The following is a 25,056-nucleotide window of genomic DNA, read 5'->3' as shown; positions in this document are numbered from 1 at the left end:
ATCATTTTAGAATATAAGACTGATAATATGTTTAAGATCTGAGTCAGGGTAAAAAAAATCAATCTACAGGCAATTTTATAGAAAAGTGTCCTATTTAAATTTGTTGAAAAACAACCTCAGAATCATATAAACGCTCAAAATGAAAGCATAGTCATGTTAATTAAAGGAATCATGAATCGACAAAAAAAAAAAAAAAAAAAAAAAAAACGCTTGTCAGAAGTGGGATTCGAACCCACGCCTCCATTCGGAGACCAGAAAGCCCGCTTCACAGGAAGGTTTGAACCTTGAGTCTGGCGCCTTAGACCGCTCGGCCATCCTGACACACGTCACCTAGCGCACTGATACCTTTCTGTCCAATTACTAGTGAACTTTCTTTTATAAATGTTTCAGATGTTTAGAAACGAAGTGAATACTTTAATTGTTCAGAAACAGACGTACATAATGCTCGAGCGCTAACGTTAGCATTAGGCTATCGATAGCCAAAGTAGTCTTTGATATAGAAGAGCATGAGAGCAAAACTTAACGTACAGCACCTTCAAACAGCGCTTACAACACAGACACAATAAAAACCATTATAAACAGAATGGTAAAACAGTTTCTGGGTGAAGAACGGTGCGTAAGAAAGCGTTGTGCTGATGCACTGATCAAAATTCTGAGATTCTAATTAGAGATTCGTGGTTTATGATGTTGTTTATGAATATGCGCAGCATAAAACATCAAGAGCTCTCCTTCATAATATATAACAACATTTTGTAAAGTTTAGCTAGTTAAATTATGCAGACAATAGCATAAGAAATTATCAATATAATGTAAAATGTTTCAGTCTCTCTCTCAAAAAAAGAAGTGTTTCAGTTGTGTAAACGCTCCCTCTGGTGGTGGCAGGACTGGAGCAGGTGTTGTTCCCTTTAGGAACTGAAATGAAACAATGACCACTGTTTTTTATTATTATTATTATTTTAGATTAGCGTTTATTTTCCTTTTGTACTGACCAGTCTTACATTTATTCAATTTCTAAGGCAGGACGTTTTAAAGTTTTTTCATCACAAGCATGGTGTCAAGCAGGATTTTGGGGGCAATTCCAGAAGCACCAGCTAAGATAAACAGCACAGCCTTTTTATATTGTGTATCAGCCATAAAAAAACCCACAAAGTATCTGTTAAGTACCTGTTAAAGTCAAAGGCACTCATAAACAGCCTCATGCAGTGCGTGATGGCCTCAGAGAGATGGGTTTCCTCTGGAGAGATGCTCATCATGTACTGATGAAAGAGCAGCAGGGGTCTGATGCCAGAGCACTGTAATGTTGACTCTGATTGATGGCACTCAGCCGCGGCGAGGGGTTAATGAAACTGTGTCTCTCTTACCTCTTTCCCCCATCATGCATATGCCTTCATTTCAAATATTTCATGCTTGTCAGTAGTTTATTTCATTTATCTCACTCTCTCTTTCTCAGCAGTTTTCTCCGCGTCCTCTAGAGGGTTTCTGTACTTCTTGTCCTTTATGTTTTAAGGTTGTTTATCCCCCTTTGATTGGGTGACCAGGAATAGTATAGCTATGAGAAAGTTTTGCACAAGTTCTGTTTGGAAAAAAGAAAATGAAGAAGAACCCAAGCATCCAGAACACTGTAAGTGTGGTGTCTTTGTGTGAGTTGGAGTTTAGGGCTAAGTATGTCTAAATGAACTTAACTGAAGAAACAGAGGAATGTTAGGTGCATATATATATATAAATGCAGTTTTTATATGTAGGATATTACCTTTGTGTCTAAAATGTATCCACATTCTGTCATCATCATTTGAATGAGAATATGTGGCTTATCTAAAATGTTACTTTATTAATTAATTAATTAATTAATTCGTTTTGTTACATACTTATTAACCAATACGTTACTTTAATTGCCGTTTCATCTTCGCTGGCATGTAGCAGTTGCTTTTTTTTGTGCAAAGAAGATAGTGTATTTTTACTTAAACATATTTGAAAATACGATAACAGACCACACACAAAACATACATTTTATACAACCTCTCTTCTGCATGAAAGGGTTTATATATATATATATATATATATATATATATATATATATATATATATATATATATATATATATATATATATATATATATATATATATATATATATACACGCAGGGTTTATATATATATATATATATATATATATATATATATATATATATATATATATATATATATATATATATATATATATATATATATATATATATATATATATATATATATATATATATATACACGTGCATGGGGCGGGCACTGTTACATTACGTCACATGTGTACCAGTCGTCGCGCTTCCTTGGTTACCAGCCTAGCAACGCCAATACACTTTCACAAGCGGAGTTACTGAACGCAAACAGGTAATGTTAATAAACTAAACCTTTTAAACTTATCTTAACAACAACTTACAAACACATTTCCAATTAAATTATCGTGTTTAAGTTATTGCGCAACCTGCAGACCGTTGGACAGGTGACGAGCTGTGTTTTTATAAGAACGTGCCAAACTCTCTTCTCACAGCTGTGTTGACATCTGCAAGACACAGCGCAGCTTCGTTTTACAATGTGAAAACGACAAATCTAATTCCAGTTCCGACAAGTTCAATGTAAAGACGAAAACCAAAGTGTTGAACATGGAGGTGCCGGTGAGTAAAAGTAAAGTTTTATATAAGGCGAATTGATTATGTTTATTGTTAACGTACTTTCTCATGAATAATTTATCGTAGAATGGCTGTCACAGGGAGTGCAGGATATACACTATTAATTTACAATACAAATTCCTAACAATAATAATTCTCACAATGAACATCTAATATCTTCCTTTTTTTCCCTTTGGTAAAAAGAACCCCCCCAAGAAACCAGATAAAACTGTTGGTCTTTTACCACAGATACAGCAGGTAAAGCCTGGCACTCATCCACCATATCTTTTTAAGTCAAGATTATGTCTTCTCAACTAACAACAGTGTGGCTTGTGACCTTTAGGTTCGGTCAAAACCTCGGTGGCATGAAGCAAGCCCTAGCTTTAGACTCAAGAGACCATCTCAAGAGGACACCCTTGGCTCTTTGCTCTCTAGTATGTGATCCAATGTATTTTGATTTATGAAACACATATACTGTATTACATTTTCAATCCAAACTATAATATCTGTGAGAACATATTTCAAATTTCCCTTAAGGAGATTTTCAAGGAACAGGGGTACACTGGCGTCAGACTCGTCATCGAGGTCCACAGCATGTGGGGACCAAAGATGGAGGGCTTTCTGGACCCTCTTACAGGCATCGTGGCGGTGTCCAGCCCAAGAGGGATCGTGAGCAGTTTCGCAGTGCTCTCGTCAGCATTATTATGTTGGTTTGATTTGCATAACGATGAGTTCTTGATGATAAATCGTACCTGTCACATACAGTATAATCAATAAAAGAACAATATGATTTCAGGCACCGTGAAGATGCCATTGCTACGTCCATCACAGAAAACAGCACCCCATCCACTTCAGGATCGCCTACTGCTGCAGAGAAGGACATTTTGGTAAGCAATGACCTTTTATGTTCATGTTCATTTTAGTTCAATTTTATTTAATCTCAGATGTGAGGCATTCGAATAAAAGGTAGTCATTCCATCCTGTATTAACATTATTGTATGTCCTTATGCCATTTGGCCACAAACATTGTGTCTTGTTTTCTGTCTTTCAGAGGTACTACTATTACATCCGCAATGGAATAGGCACAGAGGACGTGGCAGCTATGGAGGACTCTTGGCTTAAGAATGTTCTTGCTTTAGTCCCAGAACACCTGAAGAGTTTAAATGGAACCATTGAGACTCTCTCAGATGAGATGAGAGAAGACTATCTGCTCAGTGTCAAAAAGGCCATAGGTATGCTCTTCTGTTTGGCTAATCTGGCAGTTTGCAAAGGAGACACAGTAGATGTATATATTTCAGAGCACAGAGATCTTGGAGAAAGATTTTTCACAATGCCACTGAATAAAATCTGATGTTTAGTCTAGCTGCATGCTCCTACAAGATATACCTCACTGTCATTTTTAATAAACAATCATTTTAACAAACAATTTTTAGTCTCTGTGCTACATGACATGACCAAGTATTGTGTGTGGTGTTTTCCTCTGCTCCAGTGGATTTTGTGCTGCAAGACCCCAGAGAGAATCAGGAGTCCAAAGCTAGAGATCTCCCTGCACACAGACAAGAGTGAGTCCTGCTAAATTCCTTTTAGTGCTACAAGACACATGACAAATGATATCTCTTAGGCATAAAGTCATTCTAGTTTTCTTCTAAATTAAAATTTTAGCTTACATTATGTGATTTGTGACTTTGATGTACCAAGAACCTCTGTGGTATCAGTACTTTAACATTTCATATGATCCCCTTCTTCTAATCCCTGTTAGCATCCTTTACTGTAGCAATAGTTGATATATATATATTTACAAATATATGTATTTTGTCAATCATTGTGTATTAAATCCCCCCTTTGTTTCTTGCAGAATGGAAATTATTCCAAAGCCATGGAATAAATCATTTCTTCAGGCCCAGAAAAGAATGAGACACCAGCTTCACTCAATCAATCCCACTATGCTCGCAGTACTAGATCTGTGGCAGTTGTCTTTTAAGTAAGTGTCAGCTGAGCATGAAGACACTGTGGGACAGGACAATTGAACACTGAAGGCATTGAACTGCATTGTAAAATATTAAGCCCCTTGTGGAAAAAAGTACACTTTATCATACTTTAGCATCACACAGATACTGGTTACTCATATGTCACATTGTTATAAAAAGTTCAAAATAGCAAGTAAGTCACGTTTGGTCAGTAAACTCTCAGTAAAAGAGTACTTATTGCAATACTTGTATACTTTAAAACAATGTATTTAAGTGCAAACTGAATGTAACATTTTTAGACACTTTATTATACTAAACGTAACTAAAATGTAATTTAAAACAAAACATTTAATTTGACATTATTACAAAGTGTACTTTGTGTAATGAAACAGTGATGAAAAAAAAATACTTTTAGGAGTGCACATTCAGGTACACATTCAATCCATTATGTGCACTTCTTAATCACAAAGAGCCTTTTCCATAATGACTAGAATGTCTTGTTCTCTTCTGCAGGAAAGTGCGGCTTGTTGATGTGGAGGTCTTCCACAACGAGCAGGAAGCTGTGGAGTTGTCTGCTTTTCAGCAGTTAGTCAGCAAACACATTGAATATGCCACAGGCATCCTTCTCAAAAAGTAAGCACTCTCTGAAAATAGCCACAGACACGACGTAGTTCAGCACAAGGTCATCTTTATTTTTTCGTTCTCCCCAAAAACGCGCCAAACCTTCACACAGGAAAAACAGTCTCCCTTCCGGTCACGCACACTCTCGCGATAATACATTCCCTCGCACATGAAGTTAACAATCTCCTTCTCTTCTTTAAATAAGAAAAAAAATGAACGGGTGTTTTTGACATAAAACATTGTCACACACAAAAAAAAAATTTCAGAACACAGTAACATTAAAGTGCGTTTGTGTATTTAAACAAAAAAAAACTGTACCAAGATAGATGCTCAATGGACCAGATATTACAGTTTCCATACACCCTCATACAGCGCTTTAAGAAGCATAAGAGAGGAAGCACCTTTTTTTGTCAAACAGTCGGCAAGTTGTGACTTGGCTTCTGACCAACGCACTTCTTTGATTTTGTTAGCATGTATGAGCTCTTTGACACCGCTTATTTCTAATCTTAGTCTCTTCTCTGTGACCTGTTTTGTAGACTTAAGAGCATCAAACAGGGAATGGTTATCAGTAACACAGATAAGGGGAAGAGCATTAAGATCAGCTTTACCAGTAGTGAGCTCAGAGTAAAGCATAGCCAAGAACATAGCATTGTCAATACCATCTGACATGGCAAGGGTTTCTCCTGCCAGTGTGCTTCTTACCACACGTCTGATTTTTTTAGATTGCCAAAACAGTGGAGAGAACTTTCCTGTTTTTTCCATGAGAGCAATTAGAGCCCCACCCTGTGTGCCTCCATCTGGAAGATTACCCAGTGAAGCATCACTGAAAACCACCAAACTCAAATCATCACTGTTGCCCAAGTATTGAAACTTAAGTGTTACCTTCTCTGACTTAAGTTTACGGATCACTCTGTTCACTTCATGTATGGACTGAACAGTAGCATTCTTAATGTTGGATGCTAGGCTACATGTGTCAAACATAACATCTGGTCTTGTTTGTTTAGCAACCCACAGAACCTGTCCTATTTTGGATCTGAGTTGTTCTCTTTCTTTCTCGTTTAGTGGAGCCTCTCTCTGTACAGCACGTGTTGCCTGTAAGTGAACTGATTGTAGGTTTTCAATATAACTGTGCTGATGCACCTGCACTACACCACCCACAGTAGCAATGTTCATCCCCACATATGAAAAACTCTCATGCTCTTCACGACCCACGTGAAATGCAGATTTAAGTACAGGGATGACATTAGTTACAAAATGCTCTGAACCTGCCCAAAAAAAATCATCCACATGGCATGCCAGTACTCCTGTCACCTCAGACTGCTCATTCTGCCAATAAAACACTGCAGGATCAACCCGTGACATTTTACCACCACTGTTCAGCATGAGTTCTTTAACCTTGTTGTACCAGTAGAGAGAAGCATCTGCAAGTCCATACACACATTTCTTTAGTTTCCACAACACATTGTCCACGCCCGCTTCTGGTGGGGGACGAATGTAAATGTCTCTTGAGAGTTCCATTCCCTGCAAAAAAGCAGACTTAATATCCATAGAATTCACTTGCCATTTGTTTTGACAAATAACAGCTAACAGCAGCCTGAGTGACTCTGATGCACATGTGGGAGAATCTTTTTGTAACTCATGAATATTGACTTCTTCAAAACCTCTCGCCACAAGGCGGGCTTTGGGAACAATACCATTAGAAGTTTCCTTCAACGTACAGACCCATCTAGTAGAGATACATTTCTGACCCTTGTCTGTGACTTCTTCGTAAACATTATTATTTTGCCAGTTTTCAATCTCTTGCTGTTTAGCAGCATCAAAAGAGATGTCTTTGGTAATAAGTACATCACCATCGGTGTTCTCACATTCAGTGAGAAGATCATCAACATGTGACATGTCTAAAGCTTCCTTTTTACCCTCGCTGCCATTTGGTTCAAGATACTGCACATTGTACCAGTTTCTATATTGCCCTTTTGCTTTCCCTGCTCTGCCTAAAACTCTGGCAGTGTGTTTAGTACCATCATCTCTGTTTGTAAATGTCACTGTCTGACCTGTTCTCAGTTTGACACCAGTTGAACCCACTGTATTAGTAGCATCACTCTCTGTCTCATTAGTTTGTCTCATGTCTTCTCTATCATCTGTTTCTGTGTTTTCAGGGATTTGCACTTCTCTGTTAACACTCATTTCATCATCTGAATTCTCTGACACATCAGTGTGTATTACGTTTTCTTTTTCTTTACTATTTTCAGGGATATCAGGTAGTACAGGTGTATCCTCATCATATGCATTAACTTTATTCAGCCTGGACTGGTGTACTCTGACAAGGATCCCACCATGTCTGACAAACACTACAGAGCCATCTTGACCGATAACTGCAGCAGGGCCTTTCCACTCTGTACTGTCTGCTCGTTTGTAGTACACTCTGTCTCCTGTCTCATACTTTTCATCTGTAGGCCTGAGCTGCTTTCGTAAAGCTCTTCTTATTCTTTCTGAGCATTCCACCTCTGTGAATGCTCTTCTGGAAGCATGCAATGCTGCTAGGTGCTGTCCTACTCTAGTACTCATAGAAGTGCCTTCTAGAGCAGGCAGTTTATTAACCAAAACGGAGGGAAGATTAGGACTGTGACCAAACACAAGCTGATGTGAACTATAACCATGCACATTGATCATACTGTTTTTGGCCATTAGAGCCCAGTCTAGAGCAATCTGCCAGCCACACCCATTTTCTCTTTTCACCTTCAGGAGGATCTCAGTCAGTGTCATGTTGTGTCTCTCCAGCAGCCCGTTGCTCCAAGGACTGTATGCCGCTGTAGTCTTCATCTCGATGTTGAATTTTTCTGCCATCTCTCTTATCTCCTCATTGTTGAACTCGCCACCGTTGTCAGTGTATATCCGTTTTGGGGCACCATGAACACTTATCCATGAGTGAATGAAAGAGTTGACAATCTCCGAGGCTTTCTTTGTTCTCACAATGTTTCCAGCGCTGAAGCGTGTAAAATGGTCGATGATGTGGAGGTACCATATGCCAGGTTCCAGCTCATGTAAATCCATTGCCACCGTCTCATTGTACTCTGAGGCTAAAGGCAAACCAACAGCAGGCCTGGGCTTAGTCCTGCTATATCTTTGACATACCTCACAGTCACGGATGATCTCTTGCAGAATAACTGGACAGTCTTTGTCAGTATTTCCAGAGCTGAGGATGAGCCTCTGCAGCCGGTCTGCAGAGGCGTGGCCAAACTGCTTGTGAAGCTTCAGGAGAACTTTATGCTTCTCTTTTGTAGACATCTCTGCTGTGACGACAAGGACTTCACTTTCATTGGTGTCCGCTTCAGTATTACCATCTCTAATGTCAACACAATAGTGTCCCGAACTAGTGAGCTCAAGAGGCACTGGTTGCTTGAACATGACAACTTTGTCATTCTCCATGTCTAAAACAGTTCCTGCTCTCTTTAGAGCCATTTTGCTCAGCAGTAAGGGAATATCAACAGGAACAACTTCCGTTTCAATGTGACATTTTGTTGGTCCGATCTTAGCGGGAAGCTTTACCTTTCTATTGGAGTGTACCACCTGACCATCACCAAATCTGAAAGGTCTGCAGCTTGAAGATTCTGTTTGCATCAGTTTCTCTATTTGGCTTTGGCTCAGGTCTTTCATGTAACTATCCAGCCACTTTTCACCACAAACAGTACGTGTGCATGCTGTATCAATGATAGCTGATCCCAGTGATTCAGTTAGGAAGATCTCAGAGTCCGTCATGACTTTTGTAAACAGTGTAATGTTACACTCTTCGACATTTTCATCTTCTGCTAGCTTTACTTCATTTCTCCGATGAGGACAGTCTTTGGCCCAATGGTACGTGCTCTGACAAATTACGCATTTTGTTCGCTTACCATATTTGTCGAGTGGGTTTGTACCTTGCTGTGGCTGCCACTGTCTGCTCTGTGACTGGCTGTTGTTCCGTCTGAATTTAAACGGTGGCCTCTGCTCCGTGAAAAACGCCGCATCTAGAGTCTCGCTGCCTCCGCTTGCTCCACTGGTTTTTCCTCCGAAAATCCGTTTTAACGCTGACTTCATGGATGCGAATGTTAAATCCGTGCACGCTGTAAGTGCTAGCTGCCTACTCTTCTCTTCAAGACAAGCCGTGTCCAGGAGCTTAAACGCTAACACCGCGTCAGGCAGAGTCATGTTGTACTTCTTCATGCGGTTGTATCTCTGCTCAAAGTCTATGATGTAGTCTGCCATGGACACCGCGCTGTCTTTGGAAATCGAGTCGAAATGAGAGTACGCTTCATAAGCGCGGTCTTTTTCTTCTCTCAAGAATACGGAGTCCAGTTTATCTAGCAAGGTTTTCATACCGTCGTCTTCGTTCAGATCGCTCGCGGGTATTTCCAAAGCGGTCTCTCTGGCTCGCCCCTCGAGCCCCAACACCACCGCGAGTGCCTGTTTTTTCTTGTCCAAATCCGTAACAAGTTTCCAAATACTAATTTCATTTTTCCAGCACTCGTATGGTCTGGATTCGTCAAACTTAGGCGGTACTCTATAGTTGGAAACCATCCTCTGCTACCATGAAAATAGCCACAGACACGACGTAGTTCAGCACAAGGTCATCTTTATTTTTTCGTTCTCCCCAAAAACGCGCCAAACCTTCACACAGGAAAAACAGTCTCCCTTCCGGTCACGCACACTCTCGCGATAATACATTCCCTCGCACATGAAGTTAACACTCTCAGCTGTTTTCCTTTATTTGTCAACTCATCAGTGACCATGTGAATTGATCATCCATCTCAACTGTCTTTTGAATTTTTCACGGATGAAGACAATAACTTGACAATGAATGATTTTGCTTACTACTCAGTATTGCAGTATGCAGTTACAAGTTGTCGACAACTGAACAGAATCCAAATCAATTTCCTAAGCTTAGCAGACTGTACTCTTCAAAAACAATGCAACTCCAATTGTATCTTTTTATTATTATTATTCTATTTTTTTTTTTATCAAACAGGTGGATACCCGAAGTGCAGCAAATCTGTTGTCTTAGTAGCAAGCGCAAACTGATCCCTAGCAACAGTAGTGTTGCTCGACTGCAGTCTTTCTACAACTGTCTGGCCACGCTCATGACCTACCAGCTCCAAAGCCTGGCACTGGAGTCTATTCAGGACTACACACACCTCATCGCCCAGGACCCTGTAAGATCTGGACCACCACATTTTTTATTATACCAAATATCATTTTATATCACTGTGGAATCTTTTTTTTTTTTGCTTCAGTGTATCTTTTATTATTTACATTTTGACAGCCTTTATAAATCCCCATGGCCTATGAAGTAATATGTGTTTTTTTTTTTTTTTTTTACCCACTGAAGCGGTCAGTGCGAGCCTATGAGCATCCAGGGTTCGTCCTAAGGCTGGTGCTGGATCAAAATACTATCAGATTTGAACCTGATTTCAAAGACTTTGAAGTCACTCTGCTAAATGTGTATGACATGATGCTGAAATCCTTAAGTTTGATCCCTCGAGTAGAGATGAAGCTGTACTCAGAATGGGTAAACATGTTTTTTTTATTTGATGTTAAATCTTGTTTGTGCTGTGTTGTTTGATAGCTATATTAATATTAAAAGCAACATATCATGAGGAATCCAATTTTCATTGATCTTTTGAGATAAAAGAGTTCAATGTACTCTGATTATTGTCATTTCTGTGTCATGTATTTACACATTTATACCAATTCAAGCCTGGACCAGAAACACATCATACTCTGAAGCCCATCATCTTGCCGGAGATCCTGAAGGCCCAGCAGGAGAAGATCACACGTGTAATACGTGCAGAAAGAGCTGAACCTTTGAAGCATATCCGTGTTTATGATAAGTATGCTCCACTGGTGTCCCAGCAAGCTGAGGAGGATGTTAACCAGTTCCTGCAGGAGCAACACTCCTTCCAGGAGCTGATGATGGAGGTGACACGCTACCAGCAGTTAGCTGATGAGATCCAATACAACACCTTGAAGGTTGATGGTTATTTACAGTCCACATTTTAGCAGTCTTTCCCCACAGAATTATGACCATCATTGATTGTGTTCTGGGTTTCAGGTGGTGCGTTTGGGCATGTTTGAAGTGCATTCCCATGATTTGGTCCGTGCCCTTGTGAAGCGAGCAGAGGGTCTCTTGCACAAACTGGTCACTCACATGTTACAGGGTCATCAAGAGTTCAATAACAAGTGAGTCACTGACAAATTTCCAAAACATTTTGTCAGTAACCTGTTAGTAATCCATGTCACTGATTTCTAGGTTGTGTGAGGAATATGATACCATATCAAATAAAGCCCTCAGAAATCCATCAGACACACAGGAACTCATGGAACTTAAGGTAATACTGACCTCCATCTCTATTTTTGAACCTGTCTCTGGAAAACAAAACATCTTTCAGTGCTGTATATTATTCCCTTGTTGTCATAGGCATATGTGATGAAGGTGGAGGCTGAGGAAATGCCTCAGCTGGAAATGAAGCTTCAGGAGTCCAATAGCAGGTTGTGTTTCTTGGTGGATTATGTCACATTCTCGCTCACAGACATTCAGCTGAACAGCAAGACCTTCCAGTGTCATGGACGCATGCCTTCCGTCTTTGATCAGCACCGCCAGATTATCCAAGAGAAGACCAACCAATTCCAGAATGGCCTGAAGGTACTAGAGATGCTGGTCAATCCTAAAAACAAATGACCAAACCAAACATGGAAACATACCCTGGAAACAGAAACATCAAATCTTCACATTATGCAACACTTTGTACATTACCGTATATAATGCATATAAGAACAACAATTAGGGAAAACAATAAAGAGCCCCCAAGCATGGGTGTTTATTTTATACTTCGCAGCCACAAAACATAAAAAAAACAGCACCTAAAAGACAAACAGAGACACAAATAGTAAAATCTAAGCAGCTAAGCAGCTAAAATTCACCAAAAGGACATAATTAAAACTCTGCACTATGTTGTTCAATCTGGCAATGCTGCACTATTGCAGAAACTAATGTGTGTTTTTTAAATGTAGTTGAGATGTGAGAGGGTTTTGGAGGATCTCAAGAGCTATGAACAGCAAGTGGAGGACTTTATGACCTTTGGTGACGTCTCTGAGCTCAACAAATATCTGAAAAAAGCCCAGGCCCTCAATTCCAAACTGGATTTGGTTATGGAAAAGGTACTGTGTATTCTGCACTAAAGCATTATGGTTTATTTCACTGCATCTTTAGCAAGGTTTTTATCCATATTATATAATGAAATGGGATATTGCGTAAAAATGCTAAATGGAAATACCAAGATGTAAATAAAATATTCTCAAGCCTGTTTACACAATCTGCAAAAGTGCAGGCGAAAGGGATGTTTAGGATATTTGTCAGTTGGATTTGTGAAAGAGTTTTAGAGTGCCTCTGAGAATAGCCGCTGTTATTGTTGCACCTGCCCAATCAAACTCATTCACTCTCTTATCCATCAGATCAGAGGTTTCAACCAGGAGGAGGAGGCCTTTGGCTGGCCTGTCTCTCAGTACCCACAATGCAAAGCTGTCCAAGACTGTCTGCTCCCTTATCTGCGTCTGTATGAGACAGCGGCTGAGTTTCAGAATCAACATCGTCAGTGGGTGAACGGCCCACTCTCGGCTGTCAACCCAGACAAAGTGGAAGCTGACGTGGGTAACTACAGCCGTTCCCTGTACAAGCTAGAAAAAAGCTTCCAGGACGCACCTAAAGCTCTTCAAATAGCCACCTCCGTGAAAGCAGAAGTGGAAGCCTTTAAGGAACACATTCCTCTAGTGCAGGCGAGTCGCTGTCACCTCACTTACATTGGTAGCTGAAAGCATTGTAAATTATATCTAATGAAGAACATGCAAGGGACTGAAATCTGCTGTGCTTTCTGGGGAATTCTGAAAGTGCAGATTCTGTGCCGGGCTGCTCATTAATTATGGGGATGATTTGTTTCGGCAGGTGCTTTGTAACCCCGGTCTCCGTGAGCGCCATTGGGAGGCAATGTCTGCAGTTGTTGGCTTCCCCCTCAAGCCCTCAGAGGAGGATGCCTGTGTGGCCCAGTTTCTTCCACTGCATCTGGAAGCTCACCTCTCTGCCTTTGAAACCATCAGCGAAGGGGCCAGCAAAGAACATGGCCTTGAAAAGGCCATGGAGCGCATGGCTAGTGAATGGGAAGGGATGGAGTTCACCCTCCTGCCCTATCGTGAAACTGGAACCTCCATTCTGTCCTCATTGGATGAGATCCAGATGCTGCTGGATGACCATATTGTCAAAACCCAGACTATGAGGGGCTCACCATTCATCAAGCCATTTGAGGTCGAGATACGGTGAGAGTCAATATGAACGTATATGCAAAAATGCAAAGTTTATACATATTGCATGTAATTCTGGTTGGCCAAAATTGTAGCTGTCATATTTGCCTATTCCCATTTGCTTATAATAATAATTTCTTTCTGAGATTGATCATTACTTGGCCACAAGCCAGCTAAGAATTCCACAAATCTACTTCAAAATTTCTTGGGGGTTTGTTTCTAAACTTCTAGGTTTATTTACTTATTTATATAAATCATAATATGTAACAAAATGAAAGTATGTGGTACAGATCATTTCATTAGTTTAGATTTTACATTTAGTCCATAGAGCACTGGTAAAATGTATTTTAGTTTACATGTAATTTTCAGCCATATCTGCTGTAATTTATTTCGTCAGACAATGATTTATCAAGGAAATTTTACTTACCTTACTGGGGCTTATACCTCATTAAAAGGGGTCTAGCTATGATTCTAAATGTGCATGTGAAACAAGCAGTTTTTTCCCAACAGTCGGGCTGAACGTTTCTTTGCAAGGTGAGTAACAGTGACATTAGCATTTCCATTAGAACACAGTTCAATGTGGTACAATAACAAAATAGTACATGCACTAATTCTGTGTTTATTTAATAGCTTTAGTGTCTCTTGATTGATCACATACTTTGTAATCCTGATTTTGAAGCACCAAAGGGAAAAAGAGGCTGTATTAATGAGCCCAAATTGGTACAGAAAAGTTTGGTATCTAGCTATTTGTCTCGCATGTTTACACTGTGTGTCTGTGTCTCAGGGACTGGGAGGGCAAGCTGCTTTTGCTGCAGGAGATTATGGATGAGTGGTTAAAGGTTCAGGGCACCTGGCTCTATCTGGAGCCCATCTTCAGTTCCCCAGACATCATGGCCCAGATGCCAGAAGAGGGACGTCGCTTTACTGCTGTGGATAAAACCTGGAGGGACACTATGAAACAAGTCAGCCTGGTGAGCCAGAAAGCCCTACATATGCAGCAGAATATAAAAACAATCTGTGGTTTGTTTATGTCTAGAACTGAGAAAAACTCTTTGAAAAAGTTCCTGACATATCAAACTTTAGTGTGTTCATGACAAATGAGACGGCTATCAGACACACACCCAAACACAGTCACCCATCTAGAGACTCTTCGGCAAGTAATTGGCAAGCCCAGTCTCAGTGCTCTGAGAGACATCAATATCTGTTGTCTCTCCTCTAAACGAAAAAAAAAAAAAAAAGTCACCTGGCTGTACTGTCAAATTGGAATTATGGATTTTGTCTGGAGGGACTAAAATCTAGGAGTGTGCAGAAAACAAGGTCATTGAGCATCACGAGGCATCCTGCCTCCCTTCCCAAGTTAAAAAAATAAATAAGTGTCCATAGTTTAAAAAAGAAATCTCAGCACTTTAGGTGAGTTAAAAGGCACTATCCTAATTCATCACAGACTCTTCCGAGACAATTTTCTGACAGTTGACAAACACTCTCTGAAATGGAAACTCACTATAGCCAAATATTCCGTTCTACACGTAGCTAAACAATGTCGATAATCATGTTGTTGAAAATCAGCTTTGTGCTTAATCAAGCTGTCATCAGAAAATACTCTGGACTGCCATATCAGATTATCCACTAGGTGTCTCTCTTCATCTACAGTACCCACAGAACTGTTCATTGCCTCCAGATTTTATTTACTCTTTTCTAATGTGTTTCTAACTTTCCCCTTTTGACAGAAAGGGAGATAAACATTCTGTAATTGAATTCAGAATTCTGGGCTTCTTTAAGGATGTTTTCTTTCTGAATAATTCCTACGCCACTCCACGATTTCCACATTACGAACCGTAAATGACTCTTCTTGGAAAAGCAAACATGTATTATTTCAGCTGGATGGCAGGTGCTTTTGCCTGTTGCTGCTTTACAGGAAACAGCAGTACATAAAGAAAGGCATGCTTATAATATCAGTGGGGTGTTTGGGGGAAACATGGAGATATGAGCCCAGTTTTTATTTTGCTGAAGACACAAGAAGGGTCATACTGTTACTGTATGAAGCTGTTCTGGATGCCGAAGCATTGATGCTACTGTAAATGAAAGGGAATGCATTCGTGAATATCTAGTAACTGTGACTATCTGGCTCTGTTGAGCAGCCCACCTGCATGTTTCTGCACCCTGTGAAAGGAAGCAGATGATTTTCAGCATTCCTTCATTCAGAAGCATTCCGGCAGCACTCACCCTCTCGCTCTAATGTAATTCAGTGTGACGGAGAGGGAGAATAATTAAAAGAGTAATTGGCATAAAACATCCCCTCTCGCTTTCATTAGAGTCATCCAATGGTGTCTTTTCATGTTTTAAAAGGGTTATTTTGTGTAGGCTTTGGTTATTAACAACCCCTCATTACTTCCTCTCAACCCTGTCAAGAAATCAGGCCTTTCTGTCATCCAAAAGTGATCGTTAAACTTCAATCTCTCAGTGAATGTGAAGTCTAGTCACCGTTGGTAATAGAAAATCAATAGCAATCCGAAAAGGGGAAAAAGCAATTATTATCTCTTTACAGGTGAGGAGCATCTATGAGGGGTGGATAGGGAGGGGGCGGGTATCCAATTGTTTCCTCTCTCTATAATGAAGGACGTGGCCTTCACACAACCTTTGGAGGAACGTTTGAAAATCAGACGGCGAAAGATAGGATGAGTTGTCCTGGTGGGAGACACCTTTCATAAATGAACTCTTTTGTGAAAGCAGGGAAATATGGCTATGAATATCATCTTTTCATCACCGGATTTGTCTGAACTTTTGAGGGCAGAGAATTAAAAGCAGTCTGATGGTGTTTCATTACCCACGGTTTTCAGGCTTGTTGAGTTTCTCAACTGCAGCTGAACTTGAAAACATCACACACGGTCCAGGGGCTTCCTTTAGAGATCAGTCTAAAATGCCCCGTTACGGTCTAATATGCACTTTACTTATCTACTAAATTATTAATGGCGCTTTATATAAAATATATTTCTCATACATACGGTAAGGGATTTGAACAAACCCTTAAGTATTCAACTTCAGGGTGTAATTTGCATTGGCATAGATATTATTGTGTTGAGGAGAGGTGTTGAAAATGGTTGAATCACATAGACTTACTGTACACTGAAGGAAGAACCAGAATATTTTAGTGACTTGTTGGCGGAATCTCTTGGCTAGGGGCTGTAAGCACACTCTTGCAACCTATGAGAGCACAAAAAAATGCATACCAATGCCGTGTGGATTGCCTGCAACAAACCAAGCATTATAGCAACGCGTTTTATAGGCCGAAATAATATATTCTGAAGACTAAAAGTCTTGTGACCTCATATCATTCATTTTAATTTCATAACACATAGCTAAATATGATGTATTTCTCTCTTAGGACAAGCATGTCCTGGCAGTGGTGGCCATTGAAAAGATGCTAGAAAAGATGAAAAGCAGTAATGAGTTGCTGGAACTCATTCTCAAGGGTCTGAATGAATACCTGGAGAAGAAGAGACTCTATTTCCCCCGCTTCTTCTTCCTGTCCAATGACGAGCTGCTGGAGATCCTCTCAGAGACTAAGGATCCAACCAGGTACTTTTTAAAGTACTCAGTGACGACAGTCTAATAGATTGGCTGATATTTGATCATATATTTCTAAATTTCACTAATAGCTGTAGATCAGGGTAATGGGTTTTTTTTTGAGTAAATGTGTAAATAAATTTTTCTTTTCATTTTAACAATATAGTGGCATCTCATGTGCTATCACTGTATTACATTTAACCATTTTGAAAGTTTAAGGTTTGTACAAATTTAATCAAAGAAGTCTCTTATACTCACCAAAGCTGCATTTATTTATACAGTAAGAACAGTAATATTGTGAAATACTAATACAATTTTAAATAACTTACTTTAGTGTGTTTTAAATGTAATTTATTCAGGCGATAGCAATGCAGAATTTTCAGCATCATTCCTCTAGTCTTCAGTGTCACATGATCCTTCAGAAATCATTCTAATATGCCAATTTGATGCTCAAGTCAAGGCGCATTTTTTCATAATTATCAATGTTAAAAACATTGGAAGCTGTGATCCATTATTTAAGGATTTTTTATGTGTGTGTGTGTGTGTGTGTGTGTGTGTTTAAAAGATTTATCTGAAACGAAATAATTATATTATTCCAAATAATAAATAAAAGTAATAAACAGAAATAAATAAGTACTGATCCCAAACATTTGAATGGTAGTGTATACAGTATATTGGCATTGTAACTGTCATCAGCGTTCATGCTTTCTGAATGTAAGTATAGGCACTGACCATCAAAAAACCCATATTGGTCAACCACTAGTGATCATTCTGCTTGATCCATTTCTACCGGTGCAGTTACAAATGTTCCTGAAGCTAAAGGAAGTGTCAGGAATTCTGTGAGTTTGCACTTTTAGTGTAGTGTGAGTTACAGTAATCTCACACTTTCTCCATATCCTCAAAGGGAAAGAGGCTTAAAGGTGACACTTCTCTAAGAAACATGATGTATAGGCTTGAGGAATATTGTTTGTCAGCAGTTAAGAGGATCTGATTTTGAAGTCTTCTGTTTTCAATATCCTTGCTGTTTGGGAATCGCTTTGTTGATAGATTGCTTTATGATAAAGCCAGGCTGCGTGACTGAATGTCGGAAACAACTATGGAAGATCAGTCTGTGCTATATCAATTATTCAAAAAACCTTAAGATGATGCAAGTTTGGGTCAATTTTTGATGTGCGGTGCTGCAATTTTTTTCTTTTTCTGAATTTTCATGAAGAACAACTGTGAGTGAAACTGTATCGCTAAAACTCACACTCTGAAATATAGTTTTACATGGTATTTTTTCATCTAGCTTTGCAACAGTTGACAAGAAGTATTGGTTATTAGTAGTTTCTAGCTGCTATAAAGTCCCAAGACTTTAGAGGGTTTAGTGTATTCAAGAATTTTCACCTTGATGTAGAATGTAGGATGGATGTAATTTACTGTAACATGAAATAAGAAACACAGCATTCACTCTGCAGAGCTTTAATCTCAATCATATGATATTTATGAATATATCTTGTTTTCACATAGCCTACTTTGGCATGTCTCCCATGGCAAATCCAACCGATGTTACGCCGCCTACCTAACCACTGCTGCCTACATAAACATTTAGTATGTGGGGCCTCAAAAGGAACAGGGAAGGACAAATGAAAAGCAATTTGGCTTCACCTCAGCCTCGAAAAAACCCAATTTGAACCCCTTAAAATCCAGTATTTACTGAGGGAATTTAATTATAGTGCTTTTTCTTCTTCCTGTGACACTCTGGCCTAGTTTCTCTGCTGTGGCTCCCCTGTGCAGGCCCTTAACGTATAAGCAAATCTTGTTATATTTCACCCTAGATATTTGTTTAATGATAAATGATGATGCCTCAAATGCAAGTTCAAATTGTGCTACTATAGGGCTCTTGGTTTCACAAACTAGGAATGTTTGCCTTGGCTGGCCTTGCTTTTACAAGTTCTGATCACCTCTCTCTTGCTTTCTTTCTCTTTATGTCACTCTCACTGTGTCATTCTCACTCATCTTTTGTGTCTGCCACATTTCTATTATATTTGAAAGTGAATTATAGCTTTACAGAAAAAAAAAAAAAAAAAAAAAAAAAAATATATATATATATATATATATATATATATACTTTTTTTAATTGAGATTTTTGAAATATGAATGCTGAATAAATAAGCTTGCCATTGATATATGGTTTGTTAGGATAGGACAATATTTGGCCGAGATAAAACTTTGAAAATCTGGAATCTGAGGATGCAAAAAAAAAAAAATTCTAAATACTGAGAAAATGACCTTTAAAGTTGTCCAAATGAAGTCTTTAGCAATGCATATTACTACTCATAAATTAATGGGATCATATGTATTTGCTGTGATTAAATTTGTTTTGCGGTTTAAGTAAAAAAAAAATATATATATATATATTTTCCACATACTGTACATTATTGTTTCTCCTCAAGGCCTGGCTTTATGATACGCATCGATTTTAACAAAACTCATCGTTCTGAAAAGCGAGATGTGCTTATATTGGCCAGCTATCCAGTGTGTTGTGATTGTCTGAATACCTGAAGCATGTGACGGAAATGTTACGCCCCTTTCCATACTGTGATGCTGTGTCCCGGTGCAACGAAACAAAACCGATAAAACCCATTTCAAACGAGGTATTTGTTGCATCCAGTGGGGACATAATTACTGATTATGATGACTTGTACCGTCTTATATCAAAACTTGCATTTGAATTGTCAGTGGCAAATTCTTTAAATATGAAAACATACTTACAGGCTGTGAGTCAGAACTGCTGGCATTGTAGGTTAAGCTTACTCTCCGAAGGTACAGGAAACAGTGTTCTGTGTTGCACACACACAAATATTTGGTTTGAACTTTTCTGGAACAGTGTCGTTAATAGAACTTAACCCCTGATTTCTACTTGTGTCCTCTTTAGTATTTTTGCTTTCTTAGTGAAACACAGCATCAATACGATGTGGCGGCGGAAGCAACAATACTATAGCGAAGAATCAAAGTTACGCCTTCTTTCTTTGCGGATACATTTTGTCAGTGTTATGCAAATCTGCCTACACAGTCACGTAGACATATAGGGTCATGTTTAAATGAAGTGGTTTAGGAGTGCGTGGATGCGTTTTAAATAGAATATCTCTTTGGGTTTGAGACTTTAGTCTTTGCATCTTTAGGGATCTTATCTATTCATGAACAGCTTCTAACACTCCAAAGAAAAGTAGAACTTGAAACCGCATCATATGACCCCTTTAAGACTGGTTTTGTGGTCCAGGGTCACACATTGCAGCAGCTGTTTTGCTGAAGTGTGTATCATAAAGTACTAGAGGGTGGAAGTGATAATGAGTGAAGTTAATAGAGTCAGTGACTCAAGGAAAATTTGTCCATGCTATCATCTGACAGTGTTACACATTTGAGTATTGCTTTTTCTCTGAATCTGACATTTCTGAACATCTAGGTGTTTTTGAAGCATGTCACCTCAAATGAAATATCAAATATTGTGTTGGAAACGGCCAACAGTTTACCGTCGGCTTTATGTTTCAGGGTGCAGCCCCACCTGAAGAAGTGTTTTGAGGGTATTGCTAACGTCGTGTTCACTGACGTTTTGGACATCACTCATATGAGGAGCAGTGAAGGAGAGGTGGTGGAGCTGCTGGATATCATCTCTACATCTAAAGCTCGTGGGCAGGTGGAGAAATGGCTCCTGGAGCTGGAGACTGGCATGCTCCACTCCATACACAAGGTAAAGAAGTGTATGAACTTTCTCTGACTCAGTGGATTCCTGAATAGCAGAATTGGAAACAGTTTAATTGGATTTGATTCAGTTTAGTCTGGCTTATACATTAATTGGTTCTGTTGACAAATCCTTTGCACAGGTAATTGCTTGTGGATGTACAATGACAGATTTTTGGTTTTTGACAGTGCCTCTAAAAACATTCACCCACTTTGGAAATATATTTTTGGAAGCACTTTGAAGCATTAGGGCTATTATTTTTCTACTTATGAACACAACATCTTTATAACATCAAAGTGAAAGAAAATGTTATTTAAAAACATGCATAATGAACGCAAATGTATGATGATGAAATGATGTTTTCAGACTCTTAGATTTCCTCTCCACACCACAGAATTACCTAAAATAAAAACATTAAAATTTCAACTTTATTTACCTTAAACATTATTGAACTCAAATTTTAATTTAGGATCATGGTTTTTAAGCTATAAGAGTGGATGAATTTCATGTCAGTCTTCATATTCACCTGTCTGCCATTCTTAGAAATGTGAAATGCTAACTGCTCTCTTGACTCCTGGCTGTCAGGTGATCGGAGAGGCGTTCGAAGCATATCCCAAAGACCTAAGGATCAACTGGGTCAGGGCCTGGCCGGGTCAGACAGTGCTCTGTGTGTCACAGGTTTACTGGACAAAGGACATTCATGAAGCCATTGCAAAGGGACCAAAGGTATGTTATACATACATAGCAATATAATCTTTTATTGTGCAGCTCTGAGGAATACTTCATTCTTATTGGTGATTTATGGCATTCTACTATTTGTGCATAGCGATCTGCTAAACTAGACAGTTGTCCACACAGTTAATATGATATTTTCATGTCTTCTTATCTTTTCATATAATAAAATAAATTGAACTCAGTTTAAAATGCCATATCTATTTACTTGTTTGCCAATTAGCCATATAATAGCCAGGATAATGTGTAGTCATTATCTGCCTCATTTCGAGTTGGGTCTGTTTTGCAATAATTGCTGTCTTACTGTACTTATGACTGCGTTTTTGTGTTCTGATTCAGGCTCTTCAGGCCTATCTTGAGCAGAACAATGCTCAGATAGATGACATTGTAACTCTGGTACGTGGCAAGCTTTCCAAACAGAACCGAGTAACACTTGGAGCGCTGGTGGTGCTTGACGTTCATGCGCGGGACGTGTTGGCTTCTCTGGTACAGAAGGGTGTGGATGACGAGACCAACTTTGAGTGGCTCAGCCAACTACGCTACTATTGGATTGTAAGTCTATTTGAGTGTTGGTAAGCGTGATTGAAAATGATTTGTGTCTTACTATTGTTTTGATTTTTTTTCTCCCCTCTCGACTCTTTGATCGGACCCTGTCTATGAAGGAAAACCAGCTTCAGACAAAGATGATCAATGCAGGCTTGGCATACGGCTATGAGTATCTTGGAAACACACCACGACTGGTCATCACTCCTCTCACTGATCGCTGCTATAGGTCAGAATTCTTCACATTATGCATAAAAACCAAAGGCAGTAGTTTTCACTGTGGCTGCACCCAGAGGATGCTCTATTAAATATAATAATAAGAAATGTTCCTTGAACAGCAAATCATGTGACACTGATGACTGGACTAAAATATTTGCTTTGCCAATGAATTACATTTTAAAGTATTTTTTTATTTTAATAATTCTTCACAATATTACTGTTTTACTGGATAATTGATCAAATAAATGTAGCCCTGGTAAATAAGAGCATAAGATACTTGTTTTTAAAAAATCGTACAGACCCCAAATTTTTGAATAGTAATTTGTTATTTTCATCTATCAAAATGTTATTATAAATTAACATTGTTAAATGATTTTTGATGAATATAAACTCTGGCTTTACCTTTTCAACATATCTTCTTTACCAGAACTCTATTTGGAGCTTTACACTTACATCTTGGCGGAGCCCCAGAGGGTCCTGCAGGGACCGGCAAGACCGAAACCACCAAAGATCTGGCTAAAGCCATAGCTAAGCAGTGTGTAGTCTTCAACTGCTCTGATGGCCTGGACTATATTGCACTGGGCAAATTCTTTAAGGTTAGTGTTACAAAGTCTGGAATTATGCCAAAGTTATGTTTAAATCTGAATTATTCGGCTCAGTATTTGGCATTAGGTTAGTGGAAAACACTAATATGAAATGATGGTTAATAAACACATGAGGTCAAGCATCATATGTCTTTAGAGAAAACCTCTCAAAACACAACAGCACAGCACTGACATGGCCATCACTGGTTACTATAGTAACACATATTCAGAATGCCAGAATTGTTGTAGAAAAAAATGTTTGCTTGTAGAAAGGGGTCATGAACTCTTCGAAATAATAGTACATATTGAGATTTGTCTTGTCTCATCTTGTCTTGTGTTGTCTTCCAGATTACTGACCCCACAAAAGTATTTCTAATTAAACTGAGCTTTTCTAAATACATAGATCAGATTCTGAACATTTTAAAACAAAGAAAAGTAGAATGAATACAAATATGTTCCAGTTAATTATAAGAATGACCATGTTAATTCTCTGTATTTATGTATAAATAAACAAATGAGTGCTTCCATTGTAACTTAAGGTGCTTCTTGAAAGTTTGATTCTTGTTGTCATTAAAGCAAAAGAGAAGCATATGCAAATACTAAGGTGTTTTAAAATGAATGTTAAAGGGATTTTTCGCCCAGAAAAGAAAATTCTGTCATTAATTACTCATGTTGACTTTGTATTGAATGTGAATTTAATAAAAACATTGCAAGTTATTAATTGTAACACTTTCATAGAAAGAGAGCAAATGATATTTACATTATCAAAGAGCCAGAGTTCAAGCCCTTTCAAAACTCCCATTAAAAAAAAAAAAAAAAGTAGCTGTTCACACTGTGAAATGAATATCTAACTTACATTCGTACGCACATCTGCACTTTGTTGCTTATGATGAGCGAATTCACCAGAGAGAAGAATTCAGTAGTGTACAAAACTCCAGCGTTTTAGCAATGACTCATCGGAATGCCACTCACTGGTCATTGCTAAGCTCAGCAGAATCATGTGTGATTGGTTATAATGCATAGCGCTGTAAAAAATCTGTCTCTGGCTCAGCGCTAGCCAGCAAATGCAGATTTGAATTTAGCAACTGGTGATGTACTGCACTGAACAATTCAATCACACCAGAGTATGAAATGTGACAGCAATGAAAGTGAAACGTTACCAGACCCAGACACGTTGTAAGGACATCGTTAAAATAGTTCATTTGACATCAGTGGTTCAATCTTAATTTTATGAAGCTACGAGACTTCTTTTTGTGTGCAAAGAAAACAAAAATAACACATTTATTCAACAACTGGTCTCCTCCGCATCACCATACTCTCACCATTAATGAGAGTAGCACGTGCATTTGCCTAGAACAAGCTGTGCCTTGTTTACGAGCTGAGGAATGCACAAGTACAGTATGTGTCAAGTTACTCTCGTGAATGGCAACGGATGGTGACATGAAGACATTTTTTTGAATAAAGTTGTTGGTTTTGTTTTCTTTGTGCACATAAAGTTTTCTCATACCTTCATAAAATTACTGTTGAACCAGTGATGCAACATGGACTATTTTAACAATGTTCTTACTACCTTTCTGGACCTTGAACATGTCAGTTGTGTTGCTGTCTATGCAGGGTCAGAACATTCTGGGATTTCATCAAAAATATTTAATCTGTGTTCCGAAGATGAACAAAGGTCTTATATTTAATTTAACATGCATTATATTTAACATGCATGTTAGTCTTCCTTTCAGTTTGGTATGCTGGCAAAGATTGCAATGCTTTTACTGTACAGCCTCAGGACTATCAGGGAGCCACAGCTGTATCTTAATCAGAGAGCTTAGAATTGCAAAGGGCTTGCGTTTTAATGTCATCCTGCTCACCCTTTGTCCGTTATCTTGCAGCACAGGAGTGTTCAGACTACATGTGCTTTAAGTCATGGTAAAGATACTTGGTCTCTTCCAGGGCTTGTTGTCGGCTGGTGCCTGGGCCTGCTTTGATGAGTTCAACCGTATTGATCTGGAAGTGCTTTCAGTGGTGGCTCAGCAAATTCTAACTATCCAGAGAGGTGTGTGTTTGTGTGCACATTTTGAGTTGAATGTCAACTGTGTTGTCGATGGATTTTAAGGTTCATTCAGT

General features: G+C 38.9%; 1 protein-coding gene and 1 non-coding gene across 2 annotated transcripts in view; one reads left to right on the top strand and one right to left on the bottom strand.

Moving 5' to 3' along the window:
• Positions 1–211: 211 nt before the first annotated feature.
• trnal-caa (transfer RNA leucine (anticodon CAA)) lies at positions 212–321 on the bottom strand. Its single transcript has 2 exons — positions 284–321; positions 212–257 (listed from the first exon to the last, which is right to left on the bottom strand). It is a non-coding gene; the product is annotated as a tRNA-Leu (tRNA).
• Positions 322–2,317: 1,996 nt separating this feature from the next.
• LOC113082485 (dynein heavy chain 7, axonemal-like) overlaps positions 2,318–25,056 on the top strand; it is a 67,257-nt gene continuing 44,518 nt past the window's right edge. Inside the window, 27 exon segments of the mRNA XM_026254112.1 lie at positions 2,318–2,384; positions 2,545–2,668; positions 2,867–2,920; positions 3,006–3,096; positions 3,200–3,368; positions 3,459–3,549; positions 3,714–3,894; positions 4,152–4,224; positions 4,518–4,643; positions 5,143–5,262; positions 10,253–10,436; positions 10,613–10,792; positions 10,981–11,253; positions 11,336–11,463; positions 11,534–11,612; positions 11,702–11,926; positions 12,295–12,441; positions 12,736–13,056; positions 13,223–13,590; positions 14,360–14,546; positions 16,958–17,151; positions 20,671–20,869; positions 21,446–21,586; positions 21,932–22,144; positions 22,255–22,364; positions 22,782–22,950; positions 24,883–24,985. Of these exon segments, the coding sequence (XP_026109897.1) occupies positions 2,657–2,668; positions 2,867–2,920; positions 3,006–3,096; positions 3,200–3,368; positions 3,459–3,549; positions 3,714–3,894; positions 4,152–4,224; positions 4,518–4,643; positions 5,143–5,262; positions 10,253–10,436; positions 10,613–10,792; positions 10,981–11,253; positions 11,336–11,463; positions 11,534–11,612; positions 11,702–11,926; positions 12,295–12,441; positions 12,736–13,056; positions 13,223–13,590; positions 14,360–14,546; positions 16,958–17,151; positions 20,671–20,869; positions 21,446–21,586; positions 21,932–22,144; positions 22,255–22,364; positions 22,782–22,950; positions 24,883–24,985 (4,138 nt within the window). The 5' untranslated portion in view covers positions 2,318–2,384; positions 2,545–2,656.

Source organism: Carassius auratus, unplaced genomic scaffold (genome assembly GCF_003368295.1).
Source record: "Carassius auratus strain Wakin unplaced genomic scaffold, ASM336829v1 scaf_tig00036306, whole genome shotgun sequence".
Taxonomy (NCBI): Eukaryota; Metazoa; Chordata; class Actinopteri; order Cypriniformes; family Cyprinidae; genus Carassius; species Carassius auratus.
This window is presented reverse-complemented; position numbering and strand designations above follow the sequence as displayed.